At 43.8% G+C, this 21,568-nt stretch overlaps 1 protein-coding gene across 1 annotated transcript; it reads left to right on the forward strand.

The window, feature by feature from the left end:
* The first annotated feature begins 772 nt into the window (after positions 1–772).
* PPM1G (protein phosphatase, Mg2+/Mn2+ dependent 1G) lies at positions 773–21,473 on the forward strand. The gene is made up of 10 exons (XM_055540672.1): positions 773–1,140; positions 15,951–16,020; positions 16,485–16,570; positions 16,941–17,073; positions 17,761–18,176; positions 18,762–18,899; positions 19,230–19,464; positions 19,818–19,947; positions 20,458–20,560; positions 20,872–21,473. Exons 1-10 carry the CDS (start codon positions 1,021–1,023, stop codon positions 21,073–21,075), a joined length of 1,635 nt encoding a protein of 544 aa, XP_055396647.1. The 5' UTR covers positions 773–1,020; the 3' UTR covers positions 21,076–21,473.
* Positions 21,474–21,568: the final 95 nt, after the last annotated feature.

Consider the following 21,568-nt stretch of genomic DNA (forward strand, 5'->3'; position numbering starts at 1 on the left):
AAAGCCCTTTGGCTTTCTCTCTCCAAACACACTGCGCACAAAGACTAGACCAATAAACTCCAAAGGCTCCACCAGGATAATACTGAAGTCCAAGCCACCCATTTTGGCACTTACGACCATTCTCTATCCTATCTAATGTTATTACTTAAAAATCACTCTCCAACGAGGCAAGCAGCTTCCTCAAAAACCCTCCCCAAAGCAGTTCACTTTCTTCACCCCAGCAACCCCATAACATTTTTCCCTTCTCCCCGGGCATAATGCACGTCTGGGGCATCCTGAGGACCTCAAGCAATAGCTCTTCTACTCCCTTTTCATTTCTTCTCCACCCGCACAGACTGGGTCACAGAGAGAGGTCTTCATTTTCTTTGGTCAGAAAGACTATCTCACATCCTAATCGCATAGGCCTTACAAGGGTACTTCATGCTCTTAGAACAAATTCTCACTAGTCAACTCTAATTGAACCGCAGCGGGAGGATTTGTGGGAGTCCGAGAGCGCGGCGGAGAGAGCTGACACTTTAGAGGACGAACCGGAAGTGCCCAGTTCCACACAAAAGAGCCTTAGACAAAACGCTAGAGGCCAGGCTAGGAGTGCGGAGGCGGGTGACAGGGGGGAACAGTTAGCGAGCGCTCCTGGTTAGGAGCAACCTAGCAGGCCGCCTCAGGCGGGCCGCGGCCGTTGGTGGGCGTGACTACGCCAATCTCGCGGGAGCGGCGGTTGGGCGGGCCGTTGTCCCCGCGGGCGGGGCGAGTTGCTAAGGAAATGACTGCCCGCAGCGCCGCGCCGCGCCGCGCCGCGCCGGCCGGGCGGGGTCTGAAGCGGCGCCGTTTCCGCTTCCGCTCCCTCTCTGCTCCCGTCCCGTTACCGCCTCCTGGCCCGCCTCGCGCCTTTTCACCGGTACCTTGCGTCGGCCGTGCAGTTTAGCTAGTTCTTGCCACGCGCGCACCCGGGGCCCCGGCTCCAGCGCCGGCACGGGTCGCGCTTCGTTCGCCTGCCCCTGAGGCCGCCGGTCAGCCGCCGCCATGGGTGCCTACCTCTCTCAGCCCAACACGGTGAAGTGCTCTGGAGACGGGGTCGGCGCCTCGCGCCTGCCGCTGCCCTACGGCTTCTCCGCCATGCAAGGCTGGCGCGTCTCCATGGAGGTGAGGCGGGAGGGGCCCATAGGCTGGCGGCTGCAGGGCGGGAACCCGACGGAGAAAGGGAGCGGGGGGATGGGGTCATCCCCGGGGGAGGGTCCTAAACGGGAGGCTGTGGCCGCAGCGGCAGTTTGTGAGGCGACAGCGAGAGCGGGGCCGGGGCCGAGAGCGACCTGCGGTGCTAGGGGACCGTGTGACGGTGGCCAGCTTGGCGGCGAGCGCTCAGCCATGTGGGGAGAGGCACCTTCCGCCAACTGACCGACCTCCCCGTGCCTTCGCGCCATCCTCTCGTGCCAACCCAGCTTTCCAGGCTCGTAAACGGTGTGAGGTTTAGTGTAGGAGTAAAGAAGAGAGGGACTATTTATCCATTGACTTTTGCTCGGGAGAGGCGGATACATGTGAATGACTGTACTTCAGGAAAAAATGTGGTATGAGAGCTCTTTCTGGACGAGGAGTTTGACAGTGATAGGAAGCCAAGCAAATAGTCTGTTTCAAATTCATATTACCTAGTTGCCTGGTTCTGGGCACCACATGTTAATTTCAGAGGTTTGACTTGACCTCCAAGAATTGTCACTCGTTTGTTTTTTCCCTCAGGGCCTTTTCTAGCCTTTGGAAAACTTGAATTGTGTCAGTCACTCTAATTTTTTTTTAAATTATGCCTAATTATTTTTTTCTTACTCTGAATACCTCTACAGCTTAGTAGTTGTCATTTGCCTGTGCTTGTTGTAGTTTATAATTTCCTTGATTTTCTATAAAAAAAAACTTTTTTTAATTTTAGTCTACAGAAAACATTATCCTTTTATAGAAAATTGCACTGTTGATAAAATGGAAAATTTCTGGATTAAAAAGAATAGTGTTGGGCAAATGGATATGAAACTACAAAGGAGAATAGATTAAACTGTAGTAGGAGGGAAAGGGAGAAGGACATGGTTAAGACCTGTTTTTGTGAAGAATATTGTGAGGTCTAGGCAGAGGAGCAGGGGAAATGCTCTAATTATGTCTGGGATGGAGGGTTTATCCACTTAAACTAGGTGGGCTTCAGGTAGCAGCCAAATACTGTCTCCCTTGGGAATTTCTTCAAATCCCTCGCTCCTCCCTGTGGTTAGCTCTGGAATGACAGTATAAACTTAAATGGTTTGTTCTCAGACTCAAATTTTATACCTCTAGCAGACTTTATCATTAGGTGTAAAATCTTGAAAAACAGACAGGATCTTATAGTTCGTCTCACCAAGTTTGGCTCCCAGATTTTACAGCTTAGAAATTGAGGCCCAAAGAGATTAGGATAGCTGTGCCTTGGTGGAAAGAATCTATAGGATGGAAATTGTTTGACACATTCTCATCTGTGTCAACCTGAAATGAAGCATTTATGTTTCTCTGTGGTGCACTGTATGGAGCTTACCAATTCAGTTGGGTGCTTGGAAAAAAGTAATTATCTGGCTGGTGGAAATGTCTTGATAGAGCTTTGAAAGGAAAGACTTAATGTCAGCCTTGTTTTTGGGTTAGTTGGTAATTTGGGGTTCTGGTTCTATGGCATTTTCTGTTAATATTGTAAGATTTGAGGTGACTGTCTCAGAGTAAGGCTTTTCCTTTGAGTTTCTCATTTCGTATTTTCCTCTTTTCCTCTATGCTGTGGTTTTTTCCACTTCTCAGCTATTCTTTCTAGTTTTCTTCATGAATTGAGTTGCTTGGATATTCAATTTTCCAAGTCATTTGTCCAGTGATTCTGTACTGTTTGCTTCTCTGTAGGGCATTTCCTTTTATTTTTGGTTTCTCCTCTGGTAATTGAAATATGTGTTTCATGAGAGGCTGTTTGGTTTGTAGAAATCTTACTAGACTATTCCCTTAAATCCTAATCTTCCTCCTAAGAGATAACCACTTAGGGTTTTAAAATCTTATTATGCTATTTCTGAATTTCCCTTTGTCTGAATAGTTAAATATACCTAATCAAATCCTCTTGAAGTCCTGTTTGGGATTGTGTTCTGCTGCATCCATAACGTTTGCTTCCGGCTTTGTTTCCTTTCTCCTTAAAGTATAATAGTTTCTTTGCTATGGCAAGAAAAGAACTTTGACTTCAACCTCTTGAGTGAAGAGCTACCTCTTAGCTTTTCAGAAAGTATACTCCTGTTCCTCTTAACCTTTGGGGCTTAATTCCACCAGTGTATTAATTCTATCAACCTTATTTGCCTAGTCCTAATGATTTAGTTGAGGTGAGTTTATCATAGTGGCACACATAATAAAGGTTACTGAAATCCTGATTGATGCATAGATTCAGCCTTAGAGAGTACTGTTTATCCGTTCTCTTGAGGCAAGATGGCAGCTATCAGTAGCTGGCATTTTATACTTTCTGCCCCTCTCTAGCCCCTCTTTCTGTGGAACCAGGGTGTTTTGAGGAGGGGTAATCAGATTACTACAGTTGATGTTCCCTTCCCTGCTTCCTTCTCCATGATTTGGAGGGACCCTTAAGCTGGTGGTGGTGGTGGTGGTTCAGTCGCGTCCAACTCTTTGCAACTGCATGCATGGACTGCAGCGCTCCAGGCTTTCCTGTCCATCATCTCCTGGAGTTTGCTCAAACTTTATGTCCATTGAGTCGGTGATGCCATCCAACCATCTCATCATCTGTCATCCCCTTCTCTCCTGTTTTCAATCTTTCCCAGCATCAGAATCTTTTCCAGTGAGTCGGCCATTCGCATCAGGTGGCCAAAGTATTGGACCATCAGCTTCAGTATCAGTCCTTCCAGTGAATATTCAGGGTTGATTTCCTTTAGGATTGACTGTTTTGATCTTCTTGCTGTCCAGGGGACTCTCAAGAGTCTTCTCCAGCACCATGGTTCGAAAGCATCAATCCTTTGGCACTCAGCCTTTTTTATTGTCCAGCTCTCACATCTGTACATGACTACTGGAAAAGTCATAGCTTTGACTATACAGACCTTTGTGGCAAAGTAATATCTCTGCTTTTTAATATACTGTCTAGGTTTGTCATTGGTTTCTTCCAAGGAGCAAGCGTCTTTTAATTTCATGGCTGCAGTCACCGTCCTCAGTGATTTTGGAGCCCAAGAAAAGAAAGTCTCTCACTGTCTTCATTGTTTCCCCATCTGTTTGCCATGAAGTGACGGGACCGGATACCATGATCTTAGTTTTTTGAGTGTTGAGTTTTTGTTTTTTGGTTTTTTTTTAATTCTACCAGTTTATTGCTACCAACCCATCTCCCTCCACCCTCATGCATGCATGTTCAGCCATGTAACCCCATGGACTGCAGCCCTCCAGGCTCCTCTGTCCATTGACTTTTCCAGGCAAGAATACTGGGAGTGGGGGGTACTATTTCCTTCTCCAAAGTGAATGTTGAGTTTTAAGCCAGCTTTTTCACATTCTTTCACCTTCATCAAGAGGCTCTTTAATTCCTCTTCGCTTTCTGCCGTAAGGGTGGTGTCATCTGCATATCTGAGGTTATTGATATTATTCTCTGCAACCTGGATTCCAGCTTGTATTTTGGGAGTTAACAGGTATGTTGTGGAAGGGTACCTGAGAAATATTTATGGAAAGGCTCTTGAGTTTCCGGTGTCAAAGAGATTAGGGTAATTTTAGTTTTTGGTTATGAGGGTCTCTGAAGTGACAAGATTGTTTCCAGTTAGGAAGTTAAGATGTATATGTTTATATATATATAGTATGCATGTGTATATTATAAGCACTTATATTTACCCCCTTTTAAAGGCAGCATCAATGCATAACATATAATTTTGAGTTGGATAGCTGTTGCCATATAGAAGCTGGCTTATTAATGGTCAGAGTGGGTCATCTAGAATTGAATGTACATAATGTTGAGCAGCGGAGAAGGCAATGGCACCCCACTCCAGTACTCGTGCTTAGAAAATCCCATGGGCGGAGGAGCCTGGTGGGCTGCAGTCCATGGGGTCGCTAAGAATCGGACGCAACTGAGCGACTTCACTTTCACTTTTCACTTTCATGCATTGGAGAAGGAAATGGCAACCCACTCCAGTATTCTTGCCTGGAGTATCCAGGGACGGGGGAGGCTGGTGGGCTGCCGTCTATGGGGTTGCACAGAGTCGGACACGACTGAAGTGACTTAGCAGACTTAGCAGTAATGTTGAGCAGAAAGTTCTTAAGCTACATGCATGACAGTTTCAATCATTATATTAATAGGGGGAATATAAAGTGAAATATCACAGGCTGTGGGGTTCCACTGAAGATCGGGCATCTGAAGCTGAGGAGCATTTATTGTTTGATCCTCAGATTAGCGTCTCATCTCTGTGACTTAAAGCACTTTTTACTTATTGAACCAGATCAGAATTCCTTTGTCTAGGACATGGTTAAGCAACTTTCATGGAAGGGCATTCTTTTCATTTGATCAGCATGCAGTACCTTTTCTTCACAATTCAAAGATAGTATGAAATGATACCAAGTGTATGCCCTTGAGTACAGAGAAGTTGTTTCCTACTATTCCTTTATAAGTTTTCAAACAGTTGTAAGTTAGAGTGAGAATGTATTTTTCAAGATTTCAAGAATATTTTACATAAATTATTTCTATTGCCCAGTCCTCTAGCAATTAATACTACTCTCAACCCCTGACCACCCTCTATTGGGTTATCTACTTAGAATTGTACAGCTTGAATTTGAGTGTAGAAATAAGATCAGATTAGTAGTTCTTGCCATTATTAGCTATCATTAAATTTGTGCTGTCTGGAAGCACAGATCTTTCGAACTGAACTAATAGCATCTCTGATGTTTAGTGACACATTGTCATCTCAGTACCAATTACAGTGGAGTTTTCTGTTTCCCTCTAGATCTAGTTCAAAGATGGAGTATATCAGCTTTAATCATGTGTAATCCTTGAAAATGTATATTCAGGTTCTTTTTAAACAACTTTATTGTGCCATGTCCATTTAAAGTATACATTTCAACGGTCATCCAGGTTGTACATGAATCAATCACTACTTCATTCCTTCTTATGGCTGAATCATCGTCCATTGTACGCACATTTTGTTTATTCATCAGTTGATGGACGTTGGGATTTTCACATTTTGACTTTTTTGAATAATGATGCAATGAACAATCATGTTCAAACTTGTGTGGAAATAGGTTTTATTTCTTTTGAGTGTATACCTAGGAGTTGAATTGCTGGGTCATATAGTAACTCCCCAGAGAAGGCAATGGCACCCCACTCCAGTACTCTTGCTTGGAAAATCCCATGGATGGAGGAGCCTGGTAGGCTGCAGTCCATGGGGTCGCTAAGAGTCGGACAAGACTCAGCGACTTCACTTTCACTTTTCACTTTCATGCCTTGGAGAAGGAAATGGCAACCCACTCCAGTGTTCTTGCCTGGAGAATCCCAGGGACGGGGGAGCCTGGTGGGCTGCCGTCTATGGGGTCGCACAGAGTTGGACACGATTGAAGTGACTTAGCATAGCATAGCATAGCATAGCATAGTAACTCCCATATTTAACATTTTGAGGAACTGCCTAACTACTTTCCAAAGTGGTGGTTCTGTTTACATTTCTACTAGCAGTATATGAGGGTATCAGTTTCTCTACCTCCTCCTTATACCTGTTGCCCTTTTTTCTCCTGATTATAGCCATTCTTATGGGTATGAAATGATATTCCATTGTGATTTTGTTTGTATTTCTGTGATGGCTAATGATGTTTGGCATCTTTCCTTGAGTTTATTGGCCATTTAGGTATTCTTGGAGAAATGTCTATTCATATCCTTTGTCTTTTTTTTTTTTTTTTTTTTGCCATGGTTAGTGGCATGCGGGCATTCAGGATCTTAGTTCCCTAACCAGGTATCAAACCTGTGCCCCGTGGAAGCATGCAGAGTCTTAACCACTGGACCACCAGGGAAGCCCCTGTTGGTGACCTTTTAGGCACCAGAGTTTTAAATTTTGATGAAGTCCATTTAGGTGATCCATTTGGAGTTAATTTTTGTGTATGGTGTAAAGAAGGGGTACACCTTCATACTTTTGCATCTGGATATGTGTTTGTCCCAGCATCATTTATTTAGGATCCTATTCTTTTCCCTCTTTGAATTATCTTGGCATCATTGTTTAAGTTCAGTTCAGTTCAGTCGCTCAGTCGGGTCCAACTCTTTGCGACCCCACGAATCACAGCATGCCAGGCCTCCCTGTCCATCACCAACTCCTGGAGTTTACTCAAACTCATGTCCATCGAGTCAGTGATGCCATCCAGCCATCTCATCTTCTGTCGTCCCCTTCTCCTCCTGCCCCCAATCCCTCCCAGCATCAGAGTCTTTTTCACTGAGTCAACTCTTCGCATGAGGTGGCCAAAGTATTGGAGTTTCAGCTTCAACATCAGTCCTTCCAATGAACACCCAGGACTGATCTCCTTTGGAATGGACTGGTTGGATCTCCTTGCAGTCCAAGGGACTCTCAACAGTCTTCTCCAACACCACAGTTCAAAAGCATCAGTTCTTTGGCGCTCAGCTTTCTTCACAGTCCAACTCTCACATCCATACATGACCACTGGAAAAACCATAGCCTTGACTAGACGGACCTTTGTTGGCAAAGTAATGTCTCTGCTCTTTAATATGCTATCTAGGTTGGTCATAACTTTCCTTCTAAGGAGTAAGCGTCTTTTAATTTCATTTTCTGAATGTTGAGCTTTAAGCCAACTTTTTCACTCTCTACTTTCACCTTCATCAAGAGGCTTTTTAGTTCCTCTTCACTTTCTGCCATAAGGGTGGTATCATCTGCATGTCTGAGGTTATTGATATTTCTCTCGGCAATCTTGATTCCAGCTTGTGCTTCTTCCAGCCCAGCGTTTCTCATGATGTACTCTTTATAGAAGTTGAATAAGCAGGGTGACAATATACAGCCTTGACGTACTCCTTTTCCTATTTGGAACCAGTCTGTTGTTCCGTGTCCAGTTCTGACTGTTGCTTCCTGACCTGCGTATAGGTTTCTCAAGAGGCACAGTTGACCATAAATATAAGGGTTTATTTCTGGACTATTTATTCCATTCCATTGATCTGTGTACCACACCGTCTTGGTTACTATAGCTATTTTTTTTCATTTCTTCTTTTTGAGTCCCTCGTATATCTGTATGAACTTTAGGATCAGTTTGTCAGTTTCACTGCAGAAGGCACCAGGGATTTTGATAGGGCTTATTCTGAATTTGTAGATCAGTTAATGAGTATTGCTATCTAAAGAGCCTCTTGATGAAAGTGAAAGAGGGGAGTGAAAAAGCTGGCTTAAAACTCAACATTCAAAAACTTAAAGATCATGACATCTGGTCCCATCACTTCATGGCAAATAGATGGGGAAACAATGGAAACAGAGACAGAATTTATTTTCCTGGGCTCCAAAATCACTGCAGATAGTGACTGCAGCCATGAAATTAAAAAATGCTTGGCTCTTTGGAAGAAAACTATGACAAACCCAGACAGCATATTAAAAAGCAGAGACATTACTTTACTGGCAAAAGTCTGTATAATCAAAGCTATAATTTTTCCCGTAGTCCTGTATGGATGTGAGAGTTGGAGCATAAAGAAGGTTGAGCACTAAAGAATTGATGCTTTTGAACTGTGGTGTTGGAGAAGACTCTGGAGAGTCCCTTGGACTGCAAGGAGATCCAACCGGTCCATTCTGAAGGAGATCAGCCCTGGGATTTCTTTGGAGGGAATGATGCTGAAGCCGAAGCTCCGATACTTTGGCCACCTGATGGAAAGAACTGACTCATGAGTAAAGACCCTCATGCTGGGAAAGATTGAAGGCAGGAGGAGAAGGGGATGACAGAGGACGAGATGGTTGGCTGGCATCACCAACTCAGTGGACATGAGTTTGAGCAAGCTCTGGGAGTTGGTGATGGACAGGGAAGCACAGTCCATCGGGTTGCAAAGAGTTGGATACGACTGAGTGACTGAACTATCTTAATGATATTAAGCCTATAGTTTTCTTGTGATGTCTGTCTGGTTTTGATATCAGAATAATATTGGCCTCATAGAATGAGTTGGAAAGTGTTATCCCTTCTTTATTTTGGAAGAGTTTGTGAAGAATTCATACTAATTTTTTAAATATTTGGTAGAGCTCACTGGTGATGCCATCTGAGCATGGGCTTTTGGTAGGAAGTTTGTTTGGTAAAATACACATAACATGAAATTTGCCATCTTAACCATTTAAAACATGCAGATCAGTAGTGTTAAGTAAATTCACTTTGTGGTGCAACCAGTCTCCAGAACTCTTTTCATCTTGCAAAACTGAAACTCTATACCCACTAAACTATTCCCCATCCCCCTCCCACCCCCGTCCCCAGCCCCTAGCAACCACTCCTATTCTACTTTCTATCTATGAATTTCACTGCTCTGGATACCAAAGTATTGGCTGGCTTATTTCACTTAGCATCATGTCCTCAAGGTTCATCCATGTTGTAGCATGTGTCAGAATTTCCTTTTTAAAGTTGAATGATATTCCTTGGCCCATATGTACCACATTTTAAAAATTCATTCATCTGTTGGTGAACACGTGAGTTTTTCTACTTTTGGGCTATTGTGAACAAAGCTGCTGTGAACATAGGTGTGTTAATACCTCTTTGAGACCCTAATGGGAAGATGAAGATCAAGTTGTCTGGAGAAGGCCCACTTGGTGCTAGTTCACAGTGGCTGTGTTTAGCTGTGTCCTCACAAGGCAAAGGACTCAGCTGGTGTCTCTTATTATAAGAGTACTAATCTCATTCATGAGAGCTCCTTCCTCATGACTTAATTGCCTCTCGAAGTCTGCACCTCTAAATACCATCACATTGCCAATGAAGTTTCAATATATGAATGTTGGGGGGACATAAAACATTCGGTCTGTAACACAGTGGTAATACGTGCATATGATTTTTATAATCAGACATACATGACTTTTAAAAATAAAAAATGTAGTTCTCTTTCCAACCACTTTGAAAATTTTTTCCTTGAGTTGCAAAGATTTAGATAAATTTAAGTAGCAGAACTCTAAATGGTTGATCCAGTAACAAAGGAGCATTCATGGATGTATTTGTAACCTTAAGAATAATAAAGTGAAAGTGAAAATTGCTCAGTCGTGTCCGACTCTATGCAACCATGTGGACTGTAGCCTGCCAGGCTCCTCTGTCCATGGAATTCTCCAGGCAGTTCTGCTGGAGTGGGTAGCTATTCCCTTCTCCAGGGGATCTTTCTAACCCAGGGATCGAATCCAGCTCTCCCACATGCAGGTGGATTCTTTACTGTCTGAGCCAGTAGGGAAGCCCACAGGAAAGGTAAGCAGGAGTTTATTAAAAACAGATCCATTGTTTATCTAGATGGTCAGAGGGGCTGTGTGATATATGATCTAATAAGGCAAGACCTGAGAGTCCTGGTTCAGGTGACCTGTGTATTCTACATCATTTCTTTCAGATCATCTCGGTTATTGTGTTAGGACACATCTCTAGGTTTAGAATAGTAAACGAAGGAGGAGTTATCCCTAAGATATTTGTAAAACAGCCTGTTTTCATGCTGTTTTGGACCTACAACACTTTTCCCCTATGGGATTTGGATAACAATACAAGATAATATATGCTAAATGCCAAATTACTGATACAGACAGTCAATATTAAAGAGAGTTCAGAAGAGGAATGATCACACAGAGTATTGGTGTGATCTCTTAGGAGGTGGTGAGACTAACTGGACCTTTAGGAAACAGTATAAATGGTAACAAATGGGGAGAAGAAAAGTGAGAGAAGGAAAAATATTAGAAGAGATAGGAGGAAAGATTGAGATAGGCATGCTTACTATGCCAGGGTAGAGTGTAACAGTATCAAAAGTGCCAAGAGTAGTTTCTTTTGGGGAATGGTATGAGTTAAAGCAGAGAAGGCAATGGCACCCGACTCCAGTGCTCTTGCCTGGAAAATCCCATAGACGGAGGGCCTGGTGGGCTGTAGTCCATGGTGTCGCTAAGAGTCAGACAGGACTGAGCGACTTCACTTTCACTTTTCACTTTCATGCATTGGAGAAGGAAATGGCAACCCACTCCAGTGTTCTTGCCCGGAGAATCCCAGGGACTGGGGAGCCTCATGGGCTGCCGTCTGTGGGGTCGCACAAAGTCAGACATGACTGAAGCGACTTAGCAGCAGCATGAGTTAAAGAGACTATAGGTTATGGAGAGGAATAGAAATGATTATTGAGTGCCTTTAATTGCCAGTAAGTTGTATGGAATTAATCTAATGCAGTAGGGTTCACTGAAGGGCCCGACAGTAAAATGTCACATTAGGGAGATTAATCTGGCAACTGGATGTATGTGGGCTGGATTACAGGAGATAGAGAGTAGAGACAGGAAAGGAGTTAAAGTATTGAGTAAAGTAATCCAGGATCATAGTTATGAGGGGGAAGTTAGCAGGACTCAGTGATAGATGTTGACAGATGGAAGTCAGGGAGGACTGATACTAGGTGTTGCCTAGGAGAGTTAAGATTCCATCCACAGGAATAAGACATGTAGGAGAAGCTGTGATTTTTTTTGTGTGTGGGTCGGGGAGTGACTGCTAAGTTCCTGTTTACATATGTTAAGTTTGAGGTGGAGAAGGGGCATCCTGTGGAAACAGACAATTGGAGGTATAGAATTACAGTTCTTCACAGAACCCAAGAGAACTGTTGAGAAAGCTGACATGGTTTGCACTATTTAGTTTCATACAGTGGTTGGGGAGAATGAAACCTGCAAAATGGCTGTTTGGGTTGCTGTTATGGTTATTGCCTGTTCTGTGACATATGATCTTGAGGGAGAAGGGTTTGTGTTTGAGAGGAAATGTTAATCTAGAAAGAGAAGAAATACTGCTTCTGAGGAAGACATGAAGGAGAGGTTAGACACTGCAATGGAGAAATTAGAAATCTTCCTAGAGAAGATGAGGTATATCTTGAAATAAGACCTCAATCTAAGTAAAGTAAGAGGTTAGCTTATCTGCTAACTTGTTTTGTCACTAAGTCCCATCTGATTCTTTGCAACCCCATGGACTGTATCCCACCCACCAGGCTCCTCTCTCCATGGAATTTCCTGGGCAAGAATATTGGAGTGGGTTGCCATTTCCTTCTCCAGGGGACCTTCCCTACCTAGAAATCAAACCTGTGTCTCCTTCACTGGCAGGCAGATTCTTTACTGCTGAGCCACCAGGGAAGCCTTTTTTATGCTAAGAATGAACAGAAAATATCCGTGAGAACTTGAGTAGTGTGGAAAAGGTTTGTGACTAACTGTGGTTCATATATTTAAGAGTCAGTGCGAACAGAGAAAAAAATTTAAATGGAAGTAGTCAACTGCAGTCAACATGATTTCATGACATTTTTATAACTAGCAATACTTAGTGGCTCAGATTCAAGGGTAAAGAAAGCAGTTGGTCGGGTTATACAAGGATGGATGAGTTTTTCCTAGATTGCTAAGAGACAGTGTTGAAATGCTTAGCTCTGACTCAGAAAGGGACAGAAAGACAAGGGTAAAGGTAGGGAGGCTATGGTTGAAGATATAAGGGGGGAATTGAAGTGATTAGAGAAGGTAGAACAGTTCCAAGTGATGTAGATCCAAAGCCTTACTGAAAAGTGGAGGAGAACAAACCTAAGGCAGGAAGTGAATCTTTATTGTGGGCATTCCTTTTTGAGCAAAAGGAGAGAAGACAAATGTGAACCAGGTATGACATTCAGAGCGGATACATGTATATACTTACGTACTACATCCCAGTTTCCAAAGAATTTTTACACATTTTACATCATCATCATGATTGTCCTGTGAGGATATGAATAATGCAGATACTCTCATTCCATATTATAGAAATAATTATTACCCAAATCTCACCTTCCACTGTTTGGTATGCGATCTTACAGATTTCTTACATACAGATAATTTATGTTTTGCTTTTTATCACTTAATATGTTGTGAACTCATTTCTAAATGAACACATATTCATCATTTCTAACAACTGCATATATTCCATTGGAGAGATGTACTATTTGTGATCTATTCATGGAAATTTAGATGGTTATTTTTTTTACTGTAAGTAATGCTATAATGAGCATTCTTTGTATCTTTTTATCCTTCTGTTAGTACTCCCATAAGATAAATCTAGAAGTCAAATTTCTAGATCAAAAGACATGCACATTTTAATACATATTACCAAATTGCCTTCCAGGAAAACTGCTAATTTATATTCCTGTTGATCAGAGTATGAGAATGTGTTTTTATCTTCACTCTTATTACTAATGGATACTGTTAATCTTTTTCATCATTCTAATTTGCACAAAAAGATAATTCCTTGTTTTTTTTAATGTCCATTTGATTACTGTAGAGGGTAATTATTTTTCCAGTGTTCACTTATGGCTAGATCTTCTGCTTCAAAATCACATGATCTTGTGAGGAGCAATGAGAAGTCAGAGATTTTTTAAATAGAGGTGTGGGTTCAAAAGAGACAATACAGCTGTGATTTAGAATAGTGTTGCAGGACAGAGAAAGACCAGTTGATTCTCTTGTCCACTGGGAAGTAGTGGACAGGAAGAGTGCTAAACTCCTCTACCAAAAAGGTGCAATTAAAAGACATTTAATTTACTTTTGAAAAGCTGAACATTCCCATGGTTCCCTCTTGCTCCCATTCATCTGTTTGCACCCTCATGCAGTTTATTTTTATTAGTTTTCTGTGTGTCCTTGTAGTATTAAGGATTAAAGTATGAGAAGATGGATGTCTATTCTTGTACTCCCTCTTACACAAAAAGCAGCTTACTAAATAAATACGTTATTATATGCTTTGCTTGCTCTATTTAACAAAATACCTTGGAGATCGTCCATGGATTTTTTTTTTTTTAAGGAAAGCAGTATTTGTGGGTCTTGGAGAAGGCAATGGCACCCCACTCCAGTACTCTTGCATGGAGAATCCCATGGACAGAGGAGCCTGGTAGGCTGCAGTCCATGGGGTTGCTGGGAGTCGGACACGACTGAGCGACTTCACTTTCACTTTTCACTCTCATGCATTGAAGAAGGAAATGGCAACCCACTCCAATGTTCTTGCCTGGAGAATCCCAGGGACGGGGGAGCCTCATGGGCTGCCGTCTATGGGGTCGCACAGAGTCAGACACGACTGAAGCGACTTAGCAGCAGCAGCAACAGTATTCACTAACATGATTTTAATTTAGTGTTACCTCAGTGTGTACAAACATAGACCTGGACATAAATTCCATGCCGACAAACCAAACTGCAAAATCAACAGAACTAAAATCAGCATTAATGTGACACAGCTGTTTTGCTGAAACTAATCAGACACAGCACATCTTGGCACATAATGGATACTCAAATATTTGAATGAATGAATGAATGAATTCTTAGCCACGTTAAAGTTTGAGAATCACTGTAGAAACAATCATAAAAGGCAAGAAAGATGTTGGTGAAAGGAGAGGAGGGGGAAGTATGATAAACCCTGGCTTAGAGGGATGGTAGGTCAGCATGGCTGGTGGTAGAGTTGTTGGTAAAGTCGGGGAGAGGAGGAAGATGACTCTGGTGTGGGGTTCTCCAGATCTCAAGGATGAGGCTAAGAGGCAGTTGTGTTGATGACCACACAGGCCATCAAAGGCCTTCTGAGGATGCCCATTAGCTTCTGGGGCCCTTTCTCCTGGAGACAATCAGAGGGAAATAAAAGAGTCCCTCCTTTTCATTTGCCTGTCTTAAAACCCTAAGTTTAATTTTCTAGCAGACTTGTATAATGACAGCATAGTCTTATTTTAGGGACAGCAGAACTGATACACTCAGATTTCCTCTATCAATATAATTTTAAAAATGTAAATACTAAATACCTGAAAGACAAAGGAGAACTATTAACTTTACTTTTACTAATTAATCAGAATAAATAGTTACATCCTTTTTGTCTGTAGAGAATATACCTATAACACCACTGCAAATTTCTTTTCAAATGTGCTGTGCCTTCAGAATTAAATGATGTTTCAGTTCCAGCTGGGGATGGGAGGTGGGACGACTCTTTGCGACCCCATGGACTATAGCCCTCTATGTTCCTCTGTCCAAGGGATTATCTAGGCAAGAATACTAGAGTGGGTTGCCATTTCCTTCTCCATGGGATCTTCCCGACCCAGGGATCTAACTCACGTCTCCATCATCAACAGGTGGATTCTTTACCACTGAGCCACCTGGGAAAGTGAACAAGTACTGCATACAGTGTAGTTTAATAACTATTTGTTGGAAAGATTTTCTTTTGTAACTGTATCCTCTACCTACCCTGGTGGGGTAATCTGTTTTGATGGTGCTTTTCTGGGGGTGGGAAGTGGGGTGGGGATGCTTCCACTCAGGCTGTCTTAGGCCTCTCCTAGAAATTTTGCAAGTAGGTAAGGATCTCGGGTCGCTTTGTCACTTTTTGCTATCCTCCCTATCATTTTCTTCCTTGAAGTTCACTGATTCATAGAATGGGTCTGGAAGTGAATTTAAAGATCCTTTATTCTGGTTCTTCCCATAGTTGCCACAAATCCAAAAGGGTCAGGTCTAGAGTTCCAACAGCCATTCTGCCATCTGGACTGAGATCTCCTAGGCTGAGGCTGCTAGACTGCAGAGGTAGTGATCTGATTCATCTCTTCCCTTCTTCCCTCTCGCCTTCCTTTCCTTTTGCTCTCTCCCTCCCTTCCCTCCTTCTTCCCCGCTTCCTTTCTCCCACCCTTGTGCTGTTCTTATCATCCCATCTTCCTTTCTTGTTTCTAGGCCATGTAGGTCAGCCAGGGAAGGGTTTAGTGAGATTAAGATGTGAAGGCGGTCCTTCTGACCTGAGATGCACAAGGAAGAATATCCTTTGACCTTAAGAAATGCTAATTATGCTCTTTTTCGTAGGATGCTCACAACTGTATTCCTGAGCTGGACAGTGAGACAGCCATGTTTTCTGTCTATGATGGACATGGAGGTAACTTTAGCAGATCATATTGGTAACATTCTGGGAACCCCAATTCCAGGTCCTTTGTTCTTTTCTTTTCCAGAGTTCTGGTCCTCAGATACCATTTCCTGCCTAGTGCTGTTTTTCTCTATTCTGCCATTCCTTCTTCCCAGTAGGATATTTGATTTGTTCTTAATCTCACCAGGCCTTGTTTTAATACAAGAACCCTTTCCCTATATTAACATTTGTCTCTTTTTCACTGAAAACTAAGTATACAGGTGAGAAAACACATGGGCAGTATTAACAGCCCCGAGAGAGGTGATGGTGAAATCCATTTTCTCGGTCAGAACATCCCAAAACATTGTCGTTCAGATAGGTTTCAGATGTGCTAAGATATTCATCTCCTTAAGCTTTGGGATTCACTGGTGTGTTGATATTGTATCACTTTCTGTGTGTGCAAAGCTGTGCTCTGGGTGACTTTACCTTTCTTCTAGGGGAGGAAGTTGCCTTGTACTGTGCCAAATATCTTCCTGATATCATCAAAGATCAGAAGGCCTACAAAGAAGGCAAGCTACAGAAGGTCTGTGTTCCCACACTGTTCCTTGTCCACTTCTGCAGACTTTCTCTTTTTCTCTCCCCCCCACCCCCCATCCTTGGCTTTTCTTTTTTGATTGCCACCCAGCTGCTTCTTACTATATTTCTTAAAGAATTCTGTACCTAATTTCTTAAAAGAATTCTGTGCCTAAAATGAACTTATTCCCACTTGGTCCTTTTTAGAGTGTCGTATTGATTCCCAAGTCTCTGAACTGTTTGTCTCTGAGTTATCTCACAGCTTGGTGGATCACTCTGATTTGCATCCCATCCTTGTGCCCAGGATTGTGTATAGGCAATTCATTTTGTATCTGCATAGTTTTTCTACACTTGCTTTATACTACTTTGCTTATATTTAGGCTTTGGAAGATGCCTTCTTGGCTATTGATGCCAAGCTAACCACTGAGGAAGTCATTAAGGAACTGGCACAGATTGCAGGGCGACCCACTGAAGATGAGGATGAAAAAGAAAAAGTTGCTGATGAAGATGATGGTGAGTGTGGCACCTTTTGTTTGAGAGGAAATTGGCATATTAAAGAACTATCCTTTAATATACATATAAATTACGTGTCAACTCTGAGAGAAGATGGCTTCCTTGAGACCTGGGAAATCCCCTGTACATTAAAGAATCCCCTGTACTACAGGTGGTAATGAACAGGAGAGAGAGGATTAACCTTTGTTGAGTCCATAGTGTTGTAAGCATTTTTGTATACATTATCTTTTGTCATTGTGATGGGGTCTTTCTGGTTCCTTTTAATGTTTATGTGATCTTTTCTTTTAAGATTGGAACTGCTGTTAGCCATACCAGCCAGTCATTAAGCCTGGGCCCTAGGCCTGGACTGGCGTTGTGGACTTCCTGGGTCCTCAGTTAGAATAGGGTTTCCAGCTTACCCATAAAACACGAGAGGTGATAGGTGACACATACAGTGACTAGTATTCCTTTGACTAAGAAGGGAGTGAAACACAAAGACCAAAGGAAATATCTGGAGGCTGATGTTGGTTGAGGAAAAGGAAGCAAAGGGCTGTTTTTCTGAGTTGTGATAAGACACAGGAGCTACTTGAGAAGGGGAGGTGGTGGGCAAGTAAGTCGGAACTCAGGTCACAAGGGCCGTGGAGGTAGTAAGGGACTGCTTCCCGGAGGAGTCTGGCATGGGGCGCTGATGTAGCATCTCCCCTGCAGTGGACAATGAGGAGGCTGCACTGCTGCATGAAGAGGCTACCATGACTATTGAAGAGCTGCTGACACGCTACGGGCAGAACTGTCACAAGGGTGCTCCCCACAGCAAATCTGGAGCTGGGACAGGCGAGGAACCAGGGTCCCAGGGCCTCAATGGGGAGGCAGGACCTGAGGACCCATCTAGGGAAACTTCTGCAGAGGAAAATGGCCCCACAGCCAAGGCTCACACAGGCCTTTCCTCCAACTCGGAATGTGGGACTGAGGCAGGCCAAGGTGGGGAGCCTGGCACTCCCACTGGTGAGGCTGGGCCTTCCTGCTCTTCAGCCTCCGACAAGCTGCCTCGAGTTGCTAAGTCCAAGTTCTTTGAGGACAGTGAGGATGAGTCAGATGAGGCGGAGGAGGAAGAGGAAGACAGCGAGGTAAGGGCCCATGGGGTCAGACAGATGCTGAAGTTGTAGAGAGGGCCTGGTTGATCGCAGTGCATAATTGCTTTCTACTCTTTTCTGTCTCCTATTTTGACAGCATCCCGCAAATATAGTTTAAGCTTTTTAAAAATTCATTATCTCTGCTAACACAGGTACCATTAGCGCCCTCTTACCTCTTCTTTTGTTGACATTGTAACAAATAGATTTAGTTCTAGCCTTTCAGAGTCTGTCTCCTAGAGAGGTAACAATATGGTGTTCCTTTTGGATAGTTGGGTGTTTCTTTTTTTCTGGGCAGCTTATTCTCTGGTCATGTTGCTGGAAGGTGCATTTGGCTAGCAGCCCTGGCCTTGCCCAAGGTTTCCTGCTAGTGACCACTGAACCTAGTTCAGGAAACCAGTATATCCATGCTAGCCCTTTCTCCCTTCCACCACATTTTTCCATCAGGATCTTATATATATATGCATCTACTAGTGTTTTGAGAATCTGTGTTCAGTAAAGGCCTCTTGGTTCTGAGTGTGTTAGGGGGAGGGGCAAGGGGGTCACCACAGCCTCAGTAGCCTGGGGTCATCCCTCTGGCAGGAATGCAGTGAGGAAGAAGATGGCTACAGCAGTGAAGAGGCAGAGAATGAGGAAGACGAGGATGACACTGAGGAGGCTGAAGAGGATGATGATGAAGAAGAAGAGATGATGGTGCCTGGGATGGAAGGCAAAGAGGAGGTGTGTGGGGAGAGGGTGTGCAGTGAGTCTGAGAAAGCCAAGAGGGTAGGTGTGGTGAGTTCTCTGTGATTTTGGGAGAAGGGTCCCCTTTCTGTCTTAGCACTGAAGTCAGTGGTCATGGGGGGATTTACTCTACAAGGGGAACGAGGTCTTTTGAGTAGAATTGTCTCAGAAAAGGGGGAGAGCATGCTGTAGTTCTGGTAAGATTAAATCTGTGCTCCTCCTGTCTGTTAAACCCCTCTTGGTGGTCCTAGGGAGAGGAGAAAATATAGGAGAATGATAAGAACTGTTATCCAGAAGCTCCTGTGATGCTCCCTTTCTTCTTTTAAGCCTGGCTCTGACAGTGGCACAACAGCGGTGGTGGCTCTGATACGAGGGAAGCAGTTGATTGTAGCCAATGCAGGAGATTCCCGCTGTGTGGTGTCTGAGGCCGGCAAAGCTTTAGACATGTCCTATGACCACAAACCGGAGGATGAAGTGGAGCTAGCACGCATCAAGAATGCTGGGGGCAAGGTGACCATGGATGGGCGAGTCAACGGTGGCCTCAACCTCTCCAGAGCCATTGGTAAGTGCCAGGAAACTATGGGAAAGACTTCTGGGGTCTTGTTCTCTGTTCCAGATGCCTATAGCAAACTTTAATCTTCATAGCTCTTTTATTTTTAAACTACTTTTGTATCTGCTGTCTGTGTCCCTTAAACATCTCTGTGAAATAGGTAAGATAGGTATTGAAAAAGACAGGTTAGTGACTGACCTAAAGACAGGGCTGAAACCAGAAAAATTAGAACTCACTTCATGCCACTAGATAATAGAACTTTGTAAAGAATAGAAATGAATGGCAGGGTTTGACTGGCCTCAAACACAAATCTGTGGGAGGGGCTCAGACTACTTACTCATCAACCAACCATTCCATTACTTCAGGAGACCACTTTTACAAGAGAAACAAGAACTTGCCACCAGAGGAACAGATGATTTCGGCCCTTCCTGACATCAAGGTGCTGACTCTCACAGACGATCATGAGTTTATGGTCATTGCCTGTGATGGCATATGGTGAGCACTGGCAGAACACCCTAAAATTCCCTTTTTTCCCTGCAGCGTTACTTCTCATGTGGGGCTCTGAGCTTCTTTATCTTCTTACTAATGACTGTAGTCCGCCCTTTTTATCGGATTGCTCTAAAATTAGAGCCTATATAGGCAACTTGGTGTCAAGATCCCCAAGCAGAAGGCAAAGCTGACAACAGTCTCTGTGGGTGTTTACATTGGCCTGGGGCATCTGTCAGGCTTCCCAGGTGGCGCAGTGGTCAAGAATATACCTGTCAGTGCAGGAGACGGGTTCAGTCCCTTGTTTGGGAAGATCCTCCTGGAAGAGATATTGGCGACCCACTCTAGTATTCTTACCTGGAGGATGCCATGGACAGAGGAGCCTGGTGGGTCCATAAGAGTTGGACATACTTGAGCAACTCAGCATGCACACATGGGGCATTTGTCACCTCTATCCATATTCTTCTACTCTGCCTTGGTGGGATTAAAAAAGATTCTTACTGTTGTTTATGACCCCAGGAATGTGATGAGTAGCCAGGAAGTTATAGACTTTATTCAATCGAAGATCAGCCAGCGCGATGAAAATGGGGAGCTTCGGTTACTGTCATCCATTGTGGAAGAGGTAAGTCCCAGGGTGGAAAGTGGGTGTCTGGTTTGTGTATCCAAAATTTTCTCTTTTAGCCTGAGTTAAAATCAGAGCCTGGGAATATCACTATTTACTGACATACTAAACTCTGACTAGAAAGATCCACTTACCCTCATTTCCCTGACTTATCCTTATGCCTTATGGACTAGCATGTAGCCTGTTTTGTGGCACCTGTTGCCTGTTCCCTTCCTTCTGCCACCCTGTCTCAGCAAGGCCAGCCGTCTAAGATTTTAGGTTCCCAGAAAGTTTTCAAACCCTGCAGCTGAGCTGCCTCTTCCCTTTTGTAGCTGCTGGATCAATGCCTGGCACCAGACACTTCTGGGGACGGTACAGGGTGTGACAACATGACCTGCATCATCATTTGCTTCAAGCCCCGAAATACAGCAGCGCCTCAGCCAGAGAGTGGCAAGCGGAAACTGGAGGAGGTGCTGTCTACCGAGGGGGCTGAAGAAAATGGCAACAGTGACAAGAAGAAGGCCAAGCGGGACTAGCGGTTGTCCAGATCTCTGCCCACCTAGACTGTTTTCTGAGCCCTCCAGACTGAGACTGAGTTTTGTCTTTTTCCTTTAGCCTTAGCAGTGGTTATCAGGTGTGCAGGGAGAGCTGGGTGGCTTGGCTCAGCCCATTCCAAAGAGGGCTCTCCCTCCACACAGCAGCCTGGGAGCCTCTGCTGTCCTCCCCAGCCTCCTTGCTCCTTGGGGCTCATCACCGGTTCTGTGCCTGTGCTCTGTTGTGTTGGAGGGAAGGACTGGTGGTTCTGGTTTTTACTCTGTGAACTTTATTTAAGGACATTCTTTTTTATTGGCGGCTCCATGGCCCCTAGCCGCTTGCACCTGCTCTCTGTTGTACACTTTCAATCAACTTTTTCAGACTAAAGGCCAAAACCTAATCGTGCCCATGGTGTCCTTTTTTTCCTCTATTGCCATCTTCACTCACCCAGGGTGCCCTGGCTCCGTACTTAATTCCCACCAGAGTAGCAGCCAA

This window comes from Bubalus kerabau, chromosome 11 (assembly GCF_029407905.1).
Source record: "Bubalus kerabau isolate K-KA32 ecotype Philippines breed swamp buffalo chromosome 11, PCC_UOA_SB_1v2, whole genome shotgun sequence".
Taxonomy (NCBI): domain Eukaryota; kingdom Metazoa; phylum Chordata; class Mammalia; order Artiodactyla; family Bovidae; genus Bubalus; species Bubalus kerabau.